The sequence below is a fragment of the Hypanus sabinus genome, chromosome 14 (assembly GCF_030144855.1).
Source record: "Hypanus sabinus isolate sHypSab1 chromosome 14, sHypSab1.hap1, whole genome shotgun sequence".
Classification (NCBI taxonomy): Eukaryota; Metazoa; Chordata; class Chondrichthyes; order Myliobatiformes; family Dasyatidae; genus Hypanus; species Hypanus sabinus.
In genome coordinates, this window is record NC_082719.1 from 51,367,727 (window position 1) to 51,389,339 (window position 21,613).

At 39.3% G+C, this 21,613-nt stretch overlaps 1 protein-coding gene across 10 annotated transcripts in view; it reads right to left on the bottom strand.

Moving 5' to 3' along the window:
- fryl (furry homolog, like) overlaps positions 1 to 21,613 on the bottom strand; it is a 346,929-nt gene that overhangs the window by 76,084 nt on the left and 249,232 nt on the right. For all 10 annotated transcript variants that reach the window (XR_009515656.1, XM_059989161.1, XM_059989159.1 and 7 more), the window contains 3 exons: positions 10,928 to 11,025; positions 10,034 to 10,204; positions 9,030 to 9,170 (listed from right to left, as the gene is read on the bottom strand). Coding sequence is in view for 9 of the 10 variants with exons in the window: in XM_059989161.1 (XP_059845144.1) it covers positions 9,030 to 9,170; positions 10,034 to 10,204; positions 10,928 to 11,025 (410 nt within the window). In the remaining variant the exon portion in view is untranslated. The remainder of the gene's footprint in view (positions 1 to 9,029; positions 9,171 to 10,033; positions 10,205 to 10,927; positions 11,026 to 21,613) is intronic.

Below are 21,613 nucleotides of genomic sequence, written 5' to 3' on the forward strand. Positions count from 1 at the left end.
CTCATGTTTACCTGAATTAACCATGTATTTTGTCTTCAAAGCCGACCTTCCACAGTGAAAGAGATGTGATAACCTTTGGAAAGTCAAACTTTAAAGCAGAATATAGAGCTAATGACAGAATTTGTAACAGTAACGAGGAACAGAGGAATCTTGGAGTCAGCACCCAAAAATCCCTCAAAGTTGCAGCGCAAGTTGATAGAATGGTTAAGAAGGTGTATAGTGTGTTAGCCTTCAATGTCCAGGGATCAAGTTCAAGAGCCCTGAGGTAATGTTGCAGCTCTAAAACTCTGGTTAGACCATACTTGAAATATTGTGTTCAGTTCTAGTCCCCTCATTAAAGGAAGGATGTGGAAGTTTAGAAAGTATCCTTATGAGGATATTTCAAAGTTCAAACTAAATTTATCAAGGTAAGTACATGTCACCATATACAACTCTTGAGATTCATTTTCCTGCAGGCAAACTCAATAACTCCAAAAACCATAACAGTCAATGAAAGACCGCACCAAAATGGCAACCAGTGTGTAAAAGACAATACAAAAGAGAAATAATAACAAATAAATAAGCAATAAATATCAAGAGCATGAGATGAAGAGTCATTGAAAGTGAGTCCATAGTTTGTGGGAACATTTCAGTGATATGGCAGTCAAGTTCAGTGAAGTTATCCCCTCTGGTTCAAGAGAGTGATAGTTGAATGGTAATTGCTCCTGACCCTGGTGGTGTGAATGATTTGGTTCCTGCACCTTCTTCCTGTTGGGAGAAGCAAGAAGAAAGCAAGACCTGGATGGTGGGGAAACTGATGATGGATACTTTCATGCGATAGCACTCCATGTAGCAGAGCTCAGTGATGGGGAGGCTTTACCTGTGATAGACTGGGCTGTATCCACTGCATTTTGTTGGATATATATAGTTTGTCAAAATATTAGAAGTCATGTCAAATATTTGCAGACTTCTAAGGAAGCAGAGGTGCTGTCGTGCTTTATTCATAATTGCACTTACGTGCTGGGCCCAGGACGTAGAAATTTACATATGATAATACGAAGGAATTTGAAGTTGATTACCCTCTCCACCTCTGATTCCCCCGATGAGGGCTGGCTCATGGATCTCTGGTTTCCTCCTCCTGAAGTCAATAATTAGCTCTTTAATCTTGCTGACATTGGTTGTTGTTATCGCACCACCCAGTCAGATTTTCAGTCCCCCTCCCATATCAACACCTATGTCAACACCTTGTCAACACCTATGATTCAGTCTATGAAAGTGGCAAACTTAAATATGGCACTGTACTGGAGTTGTCACAAGTGTAAAGTGAGTAGAGCAGGGGGCTAAGCATGCAGCCTTGTGGCGCACCTGTGTTGATGGAGACTGTTGCTGGCAGTCTGAATTGACTGAGGGGTTTTGCAAGTGAGGAAACCGAGGGTCAAATTGTACAATGGGGTACCATGGCCTTTTTTTGAAGATTATTGATTAGCTTTGAGGGGATGATAGTATTAAATGCTAAGCTGTAGTTGACAAAGAGCATCCTGATATATGCATCTTTGTTATCCAGATGTTCAAGGGTTGAGTGAAGAGCCAATGAAATAGCATTTGCTGTGGACCTGTTGTGCCGGTAGGCAAATTGAAGTGGATCCAAGTCCCTTCTCAGGCAGGTGTTCATATATTTCATCACCAACCTCTTAAGACACTTTATCACTGTGGATGTAAGTGCTTTTGGATTATAGTCAATGAAGCAGGTAAGCACAATCTTCTTAAACACCAGCATAATTGAAGCCTCAGACTGCCAGCGAGAGATTAACGATCTCAGCAAACACTCCATCCAGTTGATTAATACAAGTCTTTAGACTTGGCTAGGTACACCATCTGAGCTGGATGCTTTCTGTGGGTTCACTCTCCTGAAGGATGCCCTCACCCTAGCCTCAAAATTTGAAATCACTGGATTATTGAGGGCTGTGGGAGTTTGTGATGGTTCCTCCATGTTTTGATGGTCAAGGTGAGTGTAGAAGATAGGCAGAGTGAGCTGGGGCTTTTCTAAGAGGAGGAGGATGAGAAGTGACATGATAAGAGGCATTGATAGAGTGGACAGCTAGAGACATTTTCCCAGGGTGGAAATGGCTAATATGAGGGGGCATAACTTGAAGGTGTGTAGGTGAGATGTCAGAGGAAGGTATTTTGTTTTTTCTTAATACACAGAGTATGGTAGGTGCACTGTCGGGGTGGTGTTAAGAGGAAGATACAACAGGGAAATCTCAGACTGGCATATGGATGAAGGAAACACGGACAGCTATGTGGATGGGAAGGCTAGACTGATCTTAAATGAAGTGAAATAGTCAGCATAACATGGTGGGCTGAAGGGGTTGTACTGCACTGTACCAGCTGACAGGAGTTGCATTCTCAATCCTCTCAATGATTTTGTTAAAGGGAATCTGGCCTTTCTTTATTTTGGCACAAGAGCAGGAACTCTCTGAACTATATCTTCCATTTCATGTTGATATCCTGAGTGGATCTAAAAATGTTAACGTTCCCATCACAGCATTAATCAGGCAAAGAAAACTGACCTACTCCACGAACAATAGCTAAAATTGGTTGATTTCTCCATCAGTTTTTAAATGGAACACATTTCAAGGTCAAGTTCAAGTTCAGTTTATTGTCATTCAACCATAAACGTTTACTGCCAAAGTTCCTCTAGGCCAAGGTACACAACACACTAATATATAACTCACAACACACAACACATTAAGTAATATAAACACAAATACGTTTACAAACAGTAAGGTGCATTTACATCACAAGTTGAAAAGTAAACAGTATAAAGGAACTAGCATTTCACACGTGGTGAGATCTGGGTGGTGGCAGGGAGTTCAGTAGTCTAACACCCTGGGGCAGAAGCTGTTTCCCATCCTAACAGTTCTTATTCTAATGTTACGGTATCTCTTGCCTGATGGTAGAGCATCAAAGAGATATTTGGATGGATGGGAAGGATAACTGAAAATGCTAAGGGACCTGCATTTGCAGGACTCTGGATAAATATCTCTGATGGGTGAAAGAGAAACCTAGATGGTCCTCTCAGCAGTCTCCACAATCCTTTGTAAGGACTTGTAATTCCCATACTAGATGATGATGCAGCTGGTCAGAACACTCCTGATAGTGCCCCTATAAAAATTGTTTCGAATGGCAAGGGTGGGGTGGCGTAGCCTCGCTTGCCTCAATCTTCTCAGGAAGTGGATATGCTTTTGTGCTTTCTTGACCAAAGAGGTGATGTTGAGGTGACATTGTACATTATGTGCAATTCCAGAAACATTATTTTTAATTATGCTTTTATATCTCTAAGTTGAATGAATCTTCCGAAAGAAAAATATATAGTAAACATGACTCCATTTATTCAATTTAGACATAAATTTCTCCCACTTGTGCCATCTGATTTGAAAAGCAGCTCTGAGTATATTTCTATCATTTTCATGTAATCAATGTTTTCTTGTGTTATAATTGCAAACCTTGAATTTTTGCCTTTGCAATGTCTACAGCCATGACCCCATGTAATTTATTATTCCTCTGGGCAAATGCACCCACTTAATTGACAGCTGTGATTCCATCCAAATCCTTTTAAGGTTAAATGATTATGACTAGGAAGACAAATACAAATAGAATGGACATAAAAATTCAAGAACTTACTATAACGGCCACTGCACTGACAAGACCCTCCAGATAACAACAAATAATTGAAGTGCCTTGCTATTATTTTCTTCTCATCTAATTATTCATAGATTCTTCAAAAAGCAATTTGTATATATGCTAGGTAGTTTTAACTATTTATATTTCAGTGCCAAGATTAACAAAAGCATAACAAGCAATATTTTATATTGAAAATGCTTCAATTCTTCCTTCTACCAGCCTGAAGCTCACTGTATTCAAAATGTTGAATCAATGAAAACAAATCAAAGAAAAAAGCAAAATCCTCTTTGAGATACATATTATGAATTGTAAGCTTGTGATTTATACTGTTCCCTCCATTGTCAGAAATACTGACTTGAAGTCATCCTGAGGCAAAAAATGCATATTGGGAAAGAGCACTATACATAAAGGCGATTGTCTTGATTCATGTCTCAGATATTTTGTCTACATGGTGCAGGTTTATTTCAAATGCAACAACTCGTGTTGCCATGTTTTGAGGACTCCAGGATTCAATAAAAGAACTTGTGTATGAACTAGACTGAACTAAAAATCCTAAAATGTCAAGAAAGAAATTAAACACTAACATATAGTCTAAAAATAACTATATAAGTACACAAAGAAAAGTACTTTGAAATGGCCACTTCCTCAAACCATTATTTACTGAACACATCATACAACAAAAATGAAGCAATTATGTAATTTAAACACTGTCACAACAAACTTCAATTTCAACAGTATTTAATCTGAGGAAATGTGTGCATATACTTTGTGAAATCTGATTTTTTTTCTACTAAGCAAAAGGCTCAATTGTTGCGGACATCTCTGCTAGGTAGCTGTGTTTCTCTTGCATGATGTAGCCTGATCTGAATATTTCCAACATTTTCTATTTTATATCCCCTAGGTATCAGACAGAGGGTGAAAGCTTTTTGTTGCTTTGGTTGCAACAATCTGCTTAAATGTCAAAGCTTGATTTGGATATTACAAAGATATTCTATGATCATTTTTTAAAAATATACACTTCAGTAGATATGAACTCTTATACTCATAAGACCATAAGACATAGGAGCAGAATTAGATCATTTGGCCCATTGAGTCTGCTCCACTATTCCATCAATGCTGATTTATTATCCCTCTTAATCCTAATCGCCTGCCTTTTCCCCATAACCTTTGACACCCTGACTAATCATGAACCTGTGAACTCCGCTTTAAATATACTCTCTGTCTTGGCCTCCACAGCCCTTTGCGGCAACGACAATGAATTAGGCAGATTCACCACTATCTGGCTAAAGAAATTATTACCCATTTCCATTTTAAATGGATATCACTCTATTCTGAGGCTGTGCCCTCTGGTCATAGACTCCCTAAGTAGAAACATAGAAAACCTACAGCACAATACAGGTCATTTGGCCCACAAGGTTGTGCCGAACATGTCCCTACCCTAGAAATTACTAGGCTTACCTATAGCCCTCTATTCTTCTAAGCTCCATGTACTTATCCAAAAGTCTCTTAAAAGACCCTCTCGTATCCACCTCCACCACCTTTGCCGGCAGCCCATTCTACGCACTCACTGCCCTCGGAGTAAAAAAATTTACCCGACATCTCCTCAGTACCTACTCCCCAGCACCTTAAATCTGTGTCCTCTTGTGGAAACCATTTCAGCCCTGGGAAAAAGCCTCTGACTATCCACACAATCAATGCCTCTTAACATCTTACACACGTCTATCAGATCACCTCTCATCCTCTGTTGCTCCAAGGAGAAAAGGCAGTGTTCACTCAACCTATCCTCATAAGACATGCTCCCCAATCCAGGAAACATCCTTGTAAATCTGCTCTGCACCCTTTCTATAGCTTCCATATTCTTCCTGTAGTGAGGCGACCAAAAATGAGCGCAGTACTCCCAAGTGGGGTCTGACCAGGGACATATATAGCTGCAACATTACCTTTCGGCTCCTAAATTCAATTCCATGATTGATGAAGGCCAATACACCGTACGCCTTCTTGACCACTGAGTCAACCTGCGCAGCTGCTTTGAGTGTCCTATGGACTCGGACCCCAAGATTCCTCTGATCCTCCACACTGCCAAGAGTCTTACCATTAATACTATATTCTGCCATCATATTTCACCTACCAAAATGAACCACCCCACACTGATCCGGGTTGAACTCCATCTGCCACTTCTCAGCTCAGTTTTGCATCCTATCAATGTTCTGCAGTAACCTCTGACAGCCCTCCACACTATCCACAACACCTCCAACCTTTGTGTCATCAGCAAACTTACTAATCCATCTCTCCACTTTCTCATCCAGGTCATTTATAAAAATCACAAAGAGTACGGGTCCCAGAACAGATCCCTGAGGCACTCCACTGGTGACCGACCTCCATGCAGAATATGACACATCTACAACCACTTTTTGCCTTCTGTGGGTAAGCCAGTTCTGGATCCACAAAGCAACGTCTCCTTAGATTCAATGCCTCCTTATTTTCTCAATAAGCCTTGCATGGGGTACCTTATCAAATGCCTTGAAGAAATCCATATACACGACATCTACTGCTCTTCCTTCATCAATATGTTTAGTCACATCCTCAAAAAGTTAAATCAGGCTCGTAAGGCAGGACTTGCCTTTGACAAAGCCGTGCTGACTATTCTTGATCATATTATACCTCTCCAAATGTTCATAAATCCTGCCTCTCAGAATCTTCTCCATCAACTTACCAACCACTGAGGTAAGACTCCCTGGTCTATAATTTCCTGGTCTATCTCTACCCCTTTTCTTGAATAAAGGAACAATATTTGCAACCCTCCAATCCTCTGGAACCTCTCCCGCCCCCCATTGATGATGCGAAGATCATCACCAGAGGCTCAGCAAACTCCTCTCTTGCCTCCCACAGTAGCCTGGGGTACACCTCATCCAGGCCTGGCGACTTATCCAACTTAATGCTTTCCAAAAGCTCCAGCACATCTTCTTTCTTAATATCTACATGCTCAAACTTTTCAGTCTGCTGCAAGTTGTCACTATTATCACCAAGAGCCTTTTCCATAGTGAATACTGAAGTATTCATTAAGTACCTCTGCTATTTCCTCCAGTTCCAGACACACTTTCCCACTGTCACATTTGATAGGTCCTATTCTTTCACGTCTTATCCTCTTGCTCTTCACATACTTGTAGAATGCCTTGGGGTTTTCCTTAATCCTGCCCACCAAGGCCTTCTCATGGCCCCTTCTGGCTCTCCTAATTTCCTTTTTAAGCTCCTTCCTGTTAGCCTTATAATCTTCTAGATTTCTAAGTTTACCTAGTTCTCTTTGTAAGCTTTTCTTTTCTTCTTGACTAGATTTATTACAGCCTTTGTACACCACGGTTCCTGCACCCTACCATAACTTTCCTGTCTCATTGGAACGTACCTATGCAGAACTTCACACAATATTCCCTGAACATTTTCCACATTTCTTCCATACTTTTCCTTGAGAACATCTGTTTCAAATTTCCTGCCTGATAGCCTCATAGTTCCCCTTACTCCAACTAAGCGCTTTTCTAACTTCCTATCTCTCTCCAACGCTATGGTAAATGAGATAGAATTATGATCACTATCTCCAAAATGCTCTCCCACTGAGAGATCTGACACCTGACCAGGTTCATTTCCCAATACCAAATCAAGTACAGTCTCTCCTCTTGTAGGCTTATCTAAATATTGTGTCAAGCAACCTTCCTGAATACACCTAACAAACTCTATCCCATCTAAACCCTTTGCTCTAGGGATATGCCAATCTATATTTGGGAAACTCTTATTATTACACCTTTCCAGGATCTGTTTCCCTATCTGCTCCTCGATATCCCTGTTACTATTGGGCGGCCTATAAAAAAACACCTAGCAAAGTTATTGATCTCTTCCTGTTCCTAACCTCCATCCACGGAGACTCTGTAAATCCCTCCATGATGTCCACCTTTTCTGCAGCCGTGACACTATCTCTGATCAACAGTGCCACGCCCCCACCTCTTTTGCCTCCCTCCCTGTCGTTTCTGAAACATCTAAAACCCAGCATTTGAAGTAACCATTCCTGTCCCTGAGCCATCCAAGTCTTCTGTAATGGCCACCACATCATACCTCCAAGTACTGATCCACTCTCTAAGCTCATCCGCTTTGTTCACAACACACCTTGTGTTAAAATAGACATATCTCAAACCTTCGGTCTGAGCGCGTCCCTTCTCTATCACTGCTTATTCTCCCTCACACATTGTCTCCTGTCTTTCTCTATTTGAGAGACAGACGCCTCTTCCCCAGTCAACTCAGTTTGACATCCTCTCCAGATCCACTCTACTGGACCTTTCAATGTTTGATAGGTTTCAGTGAGATCTTCCTTCATTCTTTTAAACACTTCTTTGCCCATTTTCCCAATCTGTCCATCTCCTCTTACATACTCCCTGCTTCCTCAACATAACTTGCCCCTCAACCTACCTTTGTATTATTTGCAAACTTGGCCCAAAGTTGTCAATTCCATTAGCGAAATTATTGACATATAATGTGAAAAGATGCAGTCCCAATACCAACACCTGAAGAACACCACTAGTCACGGGCTGCCAACCAGAATAGGCCCCCTTTATTCCCGCTCTATGCCTCCTGTCAGTCAACTAATCTATCTGTACTAGTACCTCTCTTGTAATACCATGGGTTCTTGAACCTCTCAAACTGCAGGAGGAATTCTATCATATTATGATCACTGCTTACTAAGGCCTACTGATCAATTCTGGTTCATTACATAACACCCAAGACAGAATTGCCTTTCCCCTAGTGACCTCAACGACAAGCTGCTACAAAAAGACATCTAATAGGCATTCTACAAATTCCCAACCTGATTTTCCTAATCTGCCTGCATGTTGAAATTCCACTGGACTTTTGCAACACTGCTCTTATTACATTCCTTTTCTATCTCCCATTGTAATTATATCCCACATCCTGGTTTCAGGTCAGAGGTCTGTCAGTAACTCCCAGCAGTGTCTTTTTACCCTTGTAGTTAACTCTATCCACAAGGATTGTATGCCTTATGACCCTAATGTCACCTCTTTGTAAGGACTTGATTTCCATTACCAAGAGAGCCACTCCACCCCCTCTGCCTACCTGCCTTTCTTTTTGATACAAGATGTATATCCTTGGATGTAAAGCTCCCAACAACGATCTTCTTTCAGCCACAACTCAATGATGTTAGTCATATCTGCCAATCTCTAACTGTGCTTTGAGATCATCCACCTTATTCTGTATACTGTGTGCATTCAAATACCTTTACCTTACACTTACCTATTTATTATAAAAAACGATAATCATAGCTTCTAATGAAATAAAAATCAATATAATGTTACTTCATTACAACTCACCTGCACATATTTTCCAATGATCTTCATTATTTCCAAATTAAATTGTTTTACTGGTGCTCCAGACAAATCAATATGACTCAAAAGGCTATATATAATTTGTAATAATGACTGCTGCATGCTCGTTAGGCCCTTTTCTAATAACTGAAGAGAGACATCAGACATAGGGAAGTTATGATTTTGCAGTTAATTCTTTGTACATTCATGCCCTAAAATTAATCATGCTCACATTTATAAATTCCATTTTAATTAACTGCCATCAACACTAAATACAAGCAAATATCACAAGCATCAGTTCTATAAATGGTTTATTAAGACTTTGTAAATTCAGTTTTCATGTATTTGATTATAAGTCAACTGTAGTATTAGAAGCTTTGCTCATAATCAGAGTAAAACCCATTTCTTGACTATCGTGTAGATATAGCTACAGGGTTTATTGTGTCTCCCATCTAGTGGTGGAAGTGAGAGTTGCAAGTGTGTGTCACAGAATGGTGATGATGCCAAAGTAGAGTACAGGTCACACAAATTACATGCGATATATCACAATATTCACTGACCTATAAGTCCAATATGGTAGGATAACAAATAAAGGAAGCTGAAATCTTAGCAGAATGATTAGAATCCAAGAATATAGTTCTGTTCGTTACCCAGCTAAAGTAGAGATAAATGTTAGTGCTCAGCCTTTATGATGAAACTGTACAGATCAAGAAGCTATGATCTCTGGAAATTTGATCAATACAGTTTGAAATCACAACAGAAAGATGGGAGACTACTGGATGATGGATGAAAGGGGTAATTACAAGAAGGGACAAAGGGCAGAGTTCAGAACTCAGGGAATCTATCAATTAACTGGAATATAGCTGCATTATAAATCACCACTTCTACATCAGAAAGGATACTGTGGCCCTGGCTAACACCAGTCAAAATGTAATTTAGCTAATTCTACTTTTAAATCTTTTTGAATTACTCTCTACAAACTAACATGTCAAATAAATTTCAAAAATTACCTCAGCTAAATAAGTGACCAGGTTAAGAGTGATATCAGAGAAAGCATCATGAAGGTATCGGCAAACCACATTAATCCAATTGGCACAATCTCGTGAATAACTATGTGTGCTATAAAGGATCATCATATGAGCCAGGTTAGAAAGTGTGGCTGTTTTTTCTTCTGCACAAACCTAGGGAAAATAATAAATTATTTAAGAAGAAAACATTTTTTGTACAGAAATTACCTTTATCTTTTGCCTAAAAACTTTTAAAAGTAAACACAGAATCACAATGTCTACAACTTCAGCTTAACTATGCACCCTAGTTTTCAAGATCTCTGTCATCATATATCACAACTTTCATCCTAGAAATCAACCACAGTGCTTCTCTGCATTGCCTTTGATGCAAACACATCATCCATGAATATGGAGACTACCCTGAAAAACTACACCAAAATTTTTCAACATTCATATTTGATACCCCTTACAATAAAGGCCATCATTCCATTAGCCTTCCCAAATACTTGCTGTACTGATATGCTAACTTTTCACGTACAGGCACACAGAGATCCTTTTGTTGATTTGCTGCAATTAATAACTTGCTCCTTCATCCTTCTTCCAAAGTAGACAAACACACATTTTCGCACAATATAACACATTAAAATTTACGTATCATCAAATTTAGTGATGGCTTCTGAAGGTTTCAGCAGCATACATTATGATTTTTCATTAAAATTGTTTAACTTGACCTACTGAATACTTTTCTTTCAAAAAAATACATCCACAACAGACATACCTATACTAATTCAGGACATTAAGCCTAATTGATTATTTATTAAACATGAAACTTTTCTAAAGAATAATGGACATTAATTATTCCAATACTTAAGTAATAGTTCATTACTGGGTACATACCTTCGCTATTCTGTCAGCAGTCTCCTTGCAGAATTGGGTAGGGTTATCAAAATGTTGAATTAAATGAGGTAGCAGGCACAGAATATTTAATGGGAACCCTGAAAAAAAATAAAGTTGGGTCAAAACCCGATGATAACTATAAGGCCTTTTTATCATTAAAAGTGGAATAAATAAATAATGGCCCATAAATTTGATTCCAAATACATTAAAAGTAAACTAATCAAACATGCAAGTCAAAATTTATTTTTGACAGATTTAAGTTACCTGACACAAAAGCACAGTGTGCAACTCTCTTTCAGCTGATAAATTGTCAATAATCACAGATTCCCCTCTGCGGAAGGAAATTGTTGAACAATTGGTGCAAGTAATTTTTTGTAATTACTGAAATTACCATTAACTTTCACTATAGCCTGGTCGACACTAGCCCTCAAAAGCTGCTCCTTCAAATATCTTCAGCATTTCTACATAATCCTTTTTGGTACAATCCTAATGATACGTTGTTCAATGCTTCCATTTTGAAAGGGACTCAGAATACCAGCACAATACTCTTATGGCCACTTAACCAATGCTTCATAAAAATCAATCTCACTTTTTCAGCTTATATTAAGTCCTCTTGATTTACTTTTAAGAACACTCTAATTCAATTGGCTCGATATCTCTTTAAAAAGAGAAAGTCAGCAATGATGTGAATAAAAAGTGTGCTGGATCAAAGTCAGATTATCAATGATACATATAGTGGTTTTTTTTTTGTTTTGCAGCAATAGTATAGTACAAGACCTAAAAATCATCACAAATTACAAAACAAATAAATACAGTATGTAAAAAACAAATAACGAGATAATGGTCATGAACATTCAGAAATCTGATGGAGGAAGAGAAGATGCTATTCCTAAAATGTGTGTGCCTCTTCAGGCTCCAATACCTCCTTCCCGATTGAGGCACGTCGCAGATAGTGAAGTTCTTTAATAATGGATGATGCCTTCTTAAGCCACTGCCTTTTGAAGATGTTCTTGATGCTGGGGAGGTCTGTATTCATGAAGAGCTGGCTAAGTCAACATAGCCCTGCTGCCTCTTGCCTATGCACGGGAGACACTGTATCAGCTGTGATGTAACCAGTTAGAATGCTCGCCATTTCTGAAGAAATTTGCAAGTCTTTGATGACAAACCAAATCTCCTCAAATTCCTAATGAAAGTAAAGTGTGCCTTCTTCGTGACTGCATCAATGTGTTTGACCTAAGATCGATCTTCTGATGTTGATATACAAGAACTTGAAGTTTGTTCTATTGAAAGGATGGTAGGGTGAATGAATATTTTCCACAAGAGATGTGGAATATCTAGTGAAGAGGAAGAAAAAGAAAGAACCTTAAGGTTTAGGAAGCAAGGATCAGACAGGGCTCTGGACAGTTACAAGGGTAGCCAAGAAAGATCTTAAAGAATGGACTTAGGAGCACCAGAAGGCTTTGGTGAGTAGGATTAAGAAAAACCCCAAGTTTTACACGTGCATGAAGAACCAGAGGATGACTAGATTGTGGGTAGGACTGATCTGGGATAAAAGAGGAAATGTGCTGGAGTCAGAGGAGATGGGGGAGGTCCTTAATGAATATTTTGCTTCAATAATCACTAGTGAGAAGGATCTTGGTGAATGTGAGGTCAGTGTACAAAAGGGTGATATACTGTAAATGTTGACATTAAGAAAGAGGATGTGCTGGAACTTTTGAAAAACATTATATAACTATATAACAATTACTGCATGTAAACAGGCCATCTCAGCCCTTCTAGTCAGTGCTGAACGCTTACTCTCACCTAGTCCGACCAATCTGCACTCAGCCCAAAACCCTCCATTCCTTTCCTGTCCATATACCTATCCAATTTTACTTTAAATGACAATATCGAACCTGCCTCTACCAGTTCTACTGGAAACTCGTTCCACACAGCTACCACTCTCTGAGTAAAGAAGTTCCCTCTCAAGTTACCCCTAAACTTTTGCCCCCTAACTCTCAACTCATGTGCTCTTGTTTGAATTATGATAGACAAGATCCTGGTGCCCAGTAGTATATACCTCAAGTTATAACAGGAAGCAAGAGAAGAGATTGCTGTATCTTTGACAATGATCTTTCTATCCTCACAGGTCATGAGTAGTGTCAGAAGACTGGAGGGTGGCAAATGTTATTCCTTTGTTCAAGAAAGGTAACAGGGATAACCCTGGGAATTACAGACCAATGAATCTTATGTTAGTGGTGAGCAAACTATTGGAGAGGATTCTGACAGGCAGGATTTACAAGCATTTGGAGAAGCATTATCTGATGAGGGAGTCAATGTGGCTTTGTAAGGGCCAGGTTGTACTTCAGAGATTGACTGCATTATTTGAGCAAGTGACAAAACATATTGATGAAGGCAGAGTGGTCAATGTATTGTACATGGATTTTAGCAAGACATCTGATAAGGTTCCCCGTGGTAGTCTCACTCAAAGTCAGAAGGTATAGGATCCATGGAAACCTGGTTATGTGGATTCAAAATTGCCTGTCCACAGAAGGCAGAGATTGGTTGTACAGGGAGTATATTTTGCCTGGAGGTCAATAGTGTTCCTCAGGGATCTGTTCTGGGACCCCTGCTCTTTGTAAGTTTTATAGATGACTTAGATGAGGAAGTGAAAGGCTGGGTTGAAGTTGTAGCTGATATGAAGGTTAGTGGTGTTGTGGATAGTAAAGAAGGTTGTCATAGGTTACTACAGGATAATAGTGGATGCAGGGCTGGGCTGAGAAGTGGCTGATTAAGTTCAATCTGGAAAAGTGGGAAGTAATTCGCTTTCAAAGGTCAACCTTGAAGGCAGAACACAGAGTTTATGGCACAAAGCTTAACACTGTTGATGGACAGAGGATCTTGTGGTTCACATCAATAGATTCCTCAAAGATGCAGTGCAGTCGATAAGGTGGTTATGAAGGTGTATGATGTGTTGGCCTTCATTAGTTGGGGAACTGAGCTCAAGAGCCATGAGGTAAAGCCTTATAAAACTCTAGTCAAGCCACACTTTATTTTTGAATACTCGTGTTCATTTTTGGTCACCTCATTGCAGGAAGCATGTAGAGAGATTAGTGCAGGATGCTGCCTAGATGGGAGAGCATGTCTTTATGAGGATAGTTTGAGTGAGCTAGGGCTTTTCTCTTTGGAGAGAAGAAGAATGAGAAGTGAATTTGATATGGTGGGCAAGAAAATAAGAGGCATAAATAGAGTGGTTCGCTGGTGCCTTTTTACCTGGTGCAGAAATTGACGATATGAGACAACATAACCGAATTGATGGTTTTGTGGCCAAGTTTGTGGACGATACGAAGATAGGTGAAAGGGCAGGTAGTGTTGAGGAAGCAGGAAGTCTGCAGAAAGACTCAGAATGGGAGACTGGGCAAAGAAGTGGTAGATGGAAATATAGTGTAGGGGAAGTGTATGGTCACACACTTTGGTAAAGGGAATAAAGACGTAGATCATTTTCTAAATGGGATGAATTTTTTTTACAAAATTAGAGGTGCAAAGGGATTTCAGAGTCTTCATGCAGGATTCCCTAAATATTAACTAACAGGTTGTGTTGGTGGTAATGAAGGCAAGTGCAATGTTAGAATTTATTTTGAGATGACTGGAATATAAAAACAAGGATGCAATACTGTGGCTTAATAAGACATTGATTAGACTACAACTGGAGTATTATGAACAGTCTTGCATCCTTAACTAAGAAGATGTGTTGGCATTGGAGAGGATCCAGAGGAGGTGCATATGATTCCAGGAATGAAAAGAGTTTACGTACAATTTACAAAGAGTTTAATGGCTCTGGGCCTGTACGCTCTGGAGTTTAGAATGGGGGGGCCAGGGGAAGAGGGATCTCAATGAAACCTTTTGAATATTGAAAGGCCAAAACAGAATCAATGTGGAAAGGTTGGTTCCTATAGTGGGGGAGTCAAGGATCAGAGGGCATGGCCTCAGAATAGAAGGATGTCCATTTAGAACAGAGATGAGGAGGAATTTCCTTAGCCAAAGGGTAGTGAGTCTGTGGAACTGATAGCCACAGAAAGCTGTGGAAGCCAAGTCATTGGATATATTGATAGGCTCTTGATAATTCAGGATGTCAAAGGTCATGGGGAGAAGGACGGATTATGGGATTGAGAGGGATGATAAACTAGCCATGATGGAATGGGGAGCAGACTCGATGGGCCAAATGGACTAATTCTGCTCCCATGTCCTATGGTCTTATAACCAAGACTTATGGAGGAAACTATCATGATGTCAAACAGAGAGCGCAGTAGGTGTGTGAAATGTACTGCCGGGGTGGTGATAGAGGCAAATACATGAGGGACATTTAAGAGATTCTTAGATAGATAATGGATGATGGGAAAATGGAGGGCTATGTGAAAGGGAATGATTAGTTTGACCGTGAAGTAGGTTAAATGGCTGGAAAAAACATCATGGGCCGAAAGGCCTGCACTGTTCTATGCTCACCCTTTCCATCACTGTCTCCTGAATATGGTCAGATGTGCCTTCTCCAGACTTCCCCTCCCTAAACTCCACAATCAATTCCTTGATCTTGCTGACATTGTGTGTGAGAATGGTGCTTAGAATGGCTTCATCCACACACACAACCCACACCATTTTTCTAAGTCCACTGACATTCTCCAGCTCCAAGCCTCTAAACCATGATTACTCCATAAATTGCCTGCAAGCAATGAGTGGTTAGTGGTGGATCCTGAGGCCCTACTGCCAATTGCCTTCAGGCCTAATGTCAGCCCACTGCTGTGTTTGATTTTTTTAAACTGTGTTTAAACATCTTTGATAATCAGAACCATATTCAAATAGTTGAAACAAATATAATTAACTACAAAACTTAAAAGCTATTGAAAAAATATTAATTTACATTTTAAATTAAATTTAATAAAAATCACATTTGAGTGATTGAAGTCACTTTAAAACATTACAAATAAGCAAATAAAAGACTAAAAAACACTTGTACGAAAGCACTCAACTTTTGAAAGTTCAAATGGTGCTGAATTGTAGGCACTGAGGAGCTAGGTGAGAGGAGCACATTCTTAAGAACATTAGCCCTCCTTTTGTTCATTGCACAATATTCTCCAGCCCAAAACATTTCCCTGTGGTAACAGTGTATGACAGACATGTGCAGCCTAAGCTCCACAATCTAGTGCACCAGCTGATGCCAGGGATCCACATTAGGCTCTCAGCATACCAGTGCACACTGAGGAAGGCTGGAGGCCTGCACCAGGTTCCCAGTCCCAAGTTCCTGGCATAACAGCACTGTCAATAACACACACATTCCACTATTGGTTTTCTTCCTGAAATTCATCTGAGTCTTAGATGCAGACTTAGGTGCAGATGACACAAAGGTTGCTGGTGTTGTGGATAGTGTAGAGAATTGTCAAAGATCACAGAGAGACATTGATAGGATGCAGAATTGGGCTGAGAAGTGGCAGACGGAGTTCAACCCAGAGAAGTCTGAAGTGGTACACTTTGGAAGGATAAACTCCAAGGCAGAGTACAAAGTAAATGGCAGGATATTTGGAAGTGTGGAGGAGCAGAGGGATCTGGGGGTACATGTCCACAAATCCCTGAAAGTTGCCTCACAGGTAGATAGGGTAGTTAAGAAAGCTTATGGAGTGTTAGCTTTCATAAGTTGAGGGATAGAGTTTAAGAGTCATGGAAACACTTAAAGAGTACTGTATCCAGTTCTGGTCACCTCACTATAGGAAGGATGTGCAAACATTGGAAAGGGTACAGAGGAGACTTACCAGGGTGCTGCCTGGTTTAAAGAGTATGCTTTACTTTACTTTATTGTCACCAAACAATTGATACTAGAGCATACAATCATCACAGTGACATGTATTATGCATTATGATCAGAGATTAAGGGAGCTAGGGCTTTACTCTCTGGAGAGGAGGAGAATGAAAGGAGACATGATAGAGGTACATAAGATATTAAGAGGAAAAGAAAGAGTGGACAGCCAGCACCTCTTCCCCAGGGCACCACTGCTCAGTGCTCGGTCACTGGAAAAGCATTAGGCTACAGTCGATCAACGATCGGAACAATCTTAAAGGATAACGGATGAAGTGAGAATAATGGAAATTGTGAAAGGCCCTGCCCCAATGAAAGCTACAATTATTACTAAGCAACGCAGTGATATTATTGGAATACATATATTTCTTAAGTGTTTTATATGCATAGAAAGGTAAAATATATACAATATACTAAGACAAACAATTGACTGACGCTAAATAATACCGGATGTACTTGTTCCGACTTAAAGACGGACTCTGGAACGGAACTCGTATGTAACCCGGGGACTGCCTGTAGCTCAATTTTGGTTTCATCAGATGACAGAACCACCTTTCAGCTGACTGCAAAATCTCTCACATACCTTCTGACAAACTCTAGCCAAGACTTCATGAGAGGTATTTTCAATGGTGGCTTTCTCCTTGCCACTCTCATATAAAGCTGCGACTGGTGAAGCACCTGGGCAACAGTCATTGTATGTGCAATCTCTCCCACCTCAGCCACTGAAGTTTCTAACTCCTCTATAGAGTTGTCATAGGTCTTTTGGTGGCCTCTCTCACTCGTCCTCTTCTTGCACATTCAGTTTTTGAGGACAGATTTACAGCTGTGCCATATTCTTTCCATTTCTTGATGATTGACTTAACTGCACTCCAAGGAATATTCAGTGATTTGGATATTTTCTCATATCCATCTCCTGACTTCTGCTTTTCAATAACCTTTAGGTGGGGTTGCTTGGAGTGTTCTTTTGTCTTTACGTTGTAGATTTTGCCAGGATACTGACTCACCAGCAGTTGGACCTTCCAAACACAGGTGTATTTTTGCCACAATCAATTGAAACACTGACTGCACACGGTGATCTCCCTTTAACTAATTATGTGACTTCTAAAACCAATTGGCTGCACCGGTGTTGATTTGGTGTGTCATATTAAAGGGGGTGAACGCATTTGCAGTCAATTATTTTGATCTTATATTTGTAATTAATTTAGATCACTTTGTAGAGATCTGTTTTCACTTTGACATGAAAGAATCTTTCTGTTGATCAGTTTAAAAAAAAGTCAAATTAAATCCATTGAGATTCATTGTTATAAAACAATAAAACATGAATAATTCCAAGGGTGGGGGTGGTGAATACTTTTTGTAGGTATTGTAAATGAAGTCTCCATATGTACGCACATATGTCTGAAGATTACGTACATATATGTAGTTTATTAAAGGGCCAACTGTATACACTTTTATTGCCAAATAAATAATTTTAATTCTGCTTTTTCATTGGAAAAACCTTATATTATCAAAATTACTTGCATCAAAGAGTGTCAGAAAATGTAGAGACTCGACCCAAAAGCTTAGCAGCAGAAATGATTTAGGAGTGAACAATATTTTAATAATAAAGAGCAAAATAACAAGTCACGAGGGGCCACAACATAAGAGAGAACAGGTACTTTACACAGCAAGGCCAAAAGGTAGCTTGAGCTGGCTGGTTCGTATGAATAAATAAAGATTATGGATGAGAGCTGGGTTTAAATGGACTACAGGCAATGATTTAGAAACATGTGGCAGGTGACTCCCATTAGCTGGGTAGAGACAGGGACGTGCCTGCCTGTCCAGGCCTGAGAAAAAGTAGATATTCCAAATTATAGATTATGAAAACAAACTCATAAGCAAATTCAGACAGAAAATTAAAACAAAAGGAAAACAGTACTGAACTCTCACACCTTAAATCTATACTCCAAAGACCTAGTATGGAAATTATTTTGTTTGTTCAGCTGACTATTACTCTGTAGTGAACGATCTTCAACAATGAAGATTTGAAAATATTCTCACATTTCTTTGAGCTAGTTCAAAAACAAATCCCCTAATTTCTCTGGGCAACATCATGCAATTAAAAGTTAGCACTGAAATTCATCTACTATTGTCTCAACAATTTATAATTTATGTCAGAGCATTATTTGTTTTTTATACAGATTCTTTACCACATTGGACATTGCTCTTTCAAATGGACAGCACAGTAGTGTAGCAAGACCCTACATCTGAAAGACCTGCTGCTCGACAAGTTAACGGGCACTACAAATGATGGGTTGTTGGAAAAACAGAATTGAGTTAGTGGGAAACCGAGGAAGAATATATTATAGTTCAAAAAGTGGGGTAATGGGACTGATGGTTTTGGTCTGAGAACCAGCATTGATTTGATGGGCTGAATGATCTCCTTCTATTGTTACGAATGTACCACAGCTCTGAGGGGCCGAAGGGTAGTAGTCCCCCCCTCCTTTGTGAGAATCGCAAGATCAGTATTGATTTGGGTCAGGAGACCCAGGAAATGTGAGAGAGATGTGCGGAATGTCTTGTTCCCTCGGCGATATAAAGCTACGGGAAACGGCCATTGTCTCTTGGAGCCGAACTTGTGTATTACAATACTGTGCTACGTGGAAGCCCTCAGGCAAAGTGGACTGGTTGAGGGAGGGATTGCATCATCCCCAACCTGATTGACATCTGAAACCCTGTGAGTCAGGATAAAAGAGGGTCTGTGGGAACAGCCCCTCAGATGCACCAGAAGAAACACTAGCAATCCCATAATAGTGGAAGCCGGTGGGGAGGCCACGTGCGTTCAGTTCCATTTGCCCCGGAACCGGTGCCCTTACCATGGAAAAACGGCTTTTAGCTAACAACGGGGAAACCAACTCCCCAACGACTCGAAGGATTGACATCAAAAAAAGGACTGGGCAAGTTTTAAACCCGTCTTTCTCTCAAACCAAAACGCTGCAGCTTGAACGAACTAACAGTGACTTATATTTCCATCGGACAATACATTATCCCCTAGATAACGATAGAGCTATTTCTTATTGATTATTATCATACCCGCGTGTTTAGATTTAGTATTGATGACGTATATTATCTGTATGTTTGCATTGATATTATTTTGTGTATTTTTATCAATAAATACTGTTAAAATAGTACCATCAGACTTCAACGGACCTCTCTATCTTTGCTGGTAAGTGACCCAGTTACGGGGTTTGTAACACTATGTTGTAAGAAGATATGTCAACTAAATACGTGTAAAAGTTGTTTGAGTTGATTTTGAAGAATCTTAGGGCTTTCCATGTCAGATTGGTACGAAGGTTGTTTTGAAATGAGAAGAATCACTACGCATTGAAATCAGTGGGCAGCAGGTGACTGAGACAAACAATGCGCTGAAAGGAAATGATGTAGATAGGCTATTTTTTCAGATTGGGGTAAAAAGTCTAGATGAAGGAATTTCAGAAGAAGGATAAGCATTTAGGACTAAGATGAAGATACATTTTCTTTTTACAAGTCTTTGGAACTCTATCCCAAAAGGCAGTGCACTGCACTTTTCCTGATCTTTTGTACATTCTCATTTACTCAAAACTTACAGGAGTACTCACGTCTTTATCTATACAATCAACAAATAACAAAAAAAGCAGCAGTATCATTTGAAGATTACAAATAGTTAACATTTTTAAAATGATTTTCAGGAATTTAATTGAAGACTTTCTGTAAGGAGGCAGGAACAGAAAAGATAGTTTAATGTATGGGAAGACAGTCAGAGTGCACTTGAAAAGTAATAGTCACCAAACAAGTTAACTGGAATTCATCAGTGGAATTATAGGCCTTCGTGAAAGGGAAATTCCCATACCCATGATCTAGCTGTATATCAAATCGTTTCTTTATACTATGAACCTAGAGTTATTCTATGTAAAAGAGGAAAGAGTTTCAAGTTGTGTCCAAAATTATCTAAGCTAGAATTCTACAATATCAAGCAACACAGTATTAGGATTTCTCCAGGTGCCACTTTTGGTTATAGTATACATAAACAAACTATAAATTAGAAACAAAGCTGATTAACTCTGTGAATGACAGCAAATTAGAAAAGGTGTGTATTAGTATATGCACGTGATCGTAGAAGAGTCTGGTGGTGATTGGGTTGTGCACTAATGAAATTCAAGCTACATAGAAATGGTATTCTAATTACAATTGAAATAATTGAATCTAATTACAAATAAAACGCTTTTTAACGTGGGCAAGTAATAATGCTAGAAAAGTAAAATAAATTGCTTTACATTGTAAGATGACACGATAAGAAAGGATTTCAGGGATATGATATATATTACATTGGAATCAGCAATGTCAGGAATAGCAGCAGCGGTAAGTAAAGTTCTAAATTTGAGAACAAATCATTTGTTGTCATGTGTCAGCACAAATCTGTGTTTGCTTCTATATCAGAAAAATAGGCAGTCAATATTAAATGGCAAACAAATTTCTACTGACCAAAGATACCTGTGCCTAGCATCGTTTTGTTTAGAAGAGGAAAATGTCTAGGAGCAATATATGTACTTGAATATTCAACATTTTATTAACAACAATATCGAAATGAGGTTTGATAAAACTAAAGGGGAACAAGCTTGGATGGGGCAGCTATCATAGATAGCTTATAAATAGTGACTAATATATCGAATGAACAAATTAGAAAACACAAAAACAGGAATTAAAAAAATTGAAGTAGTTTTTAAAAATAGCTGCGAAGAACACTGCTTTCCAATATGTTATTTGTTGCTACAGCCTAAGTAAATTTGGGATTCCTAAGACATGAATGAGAATATTTCTTAACAGTTTTCCTGGTACATCATCCCC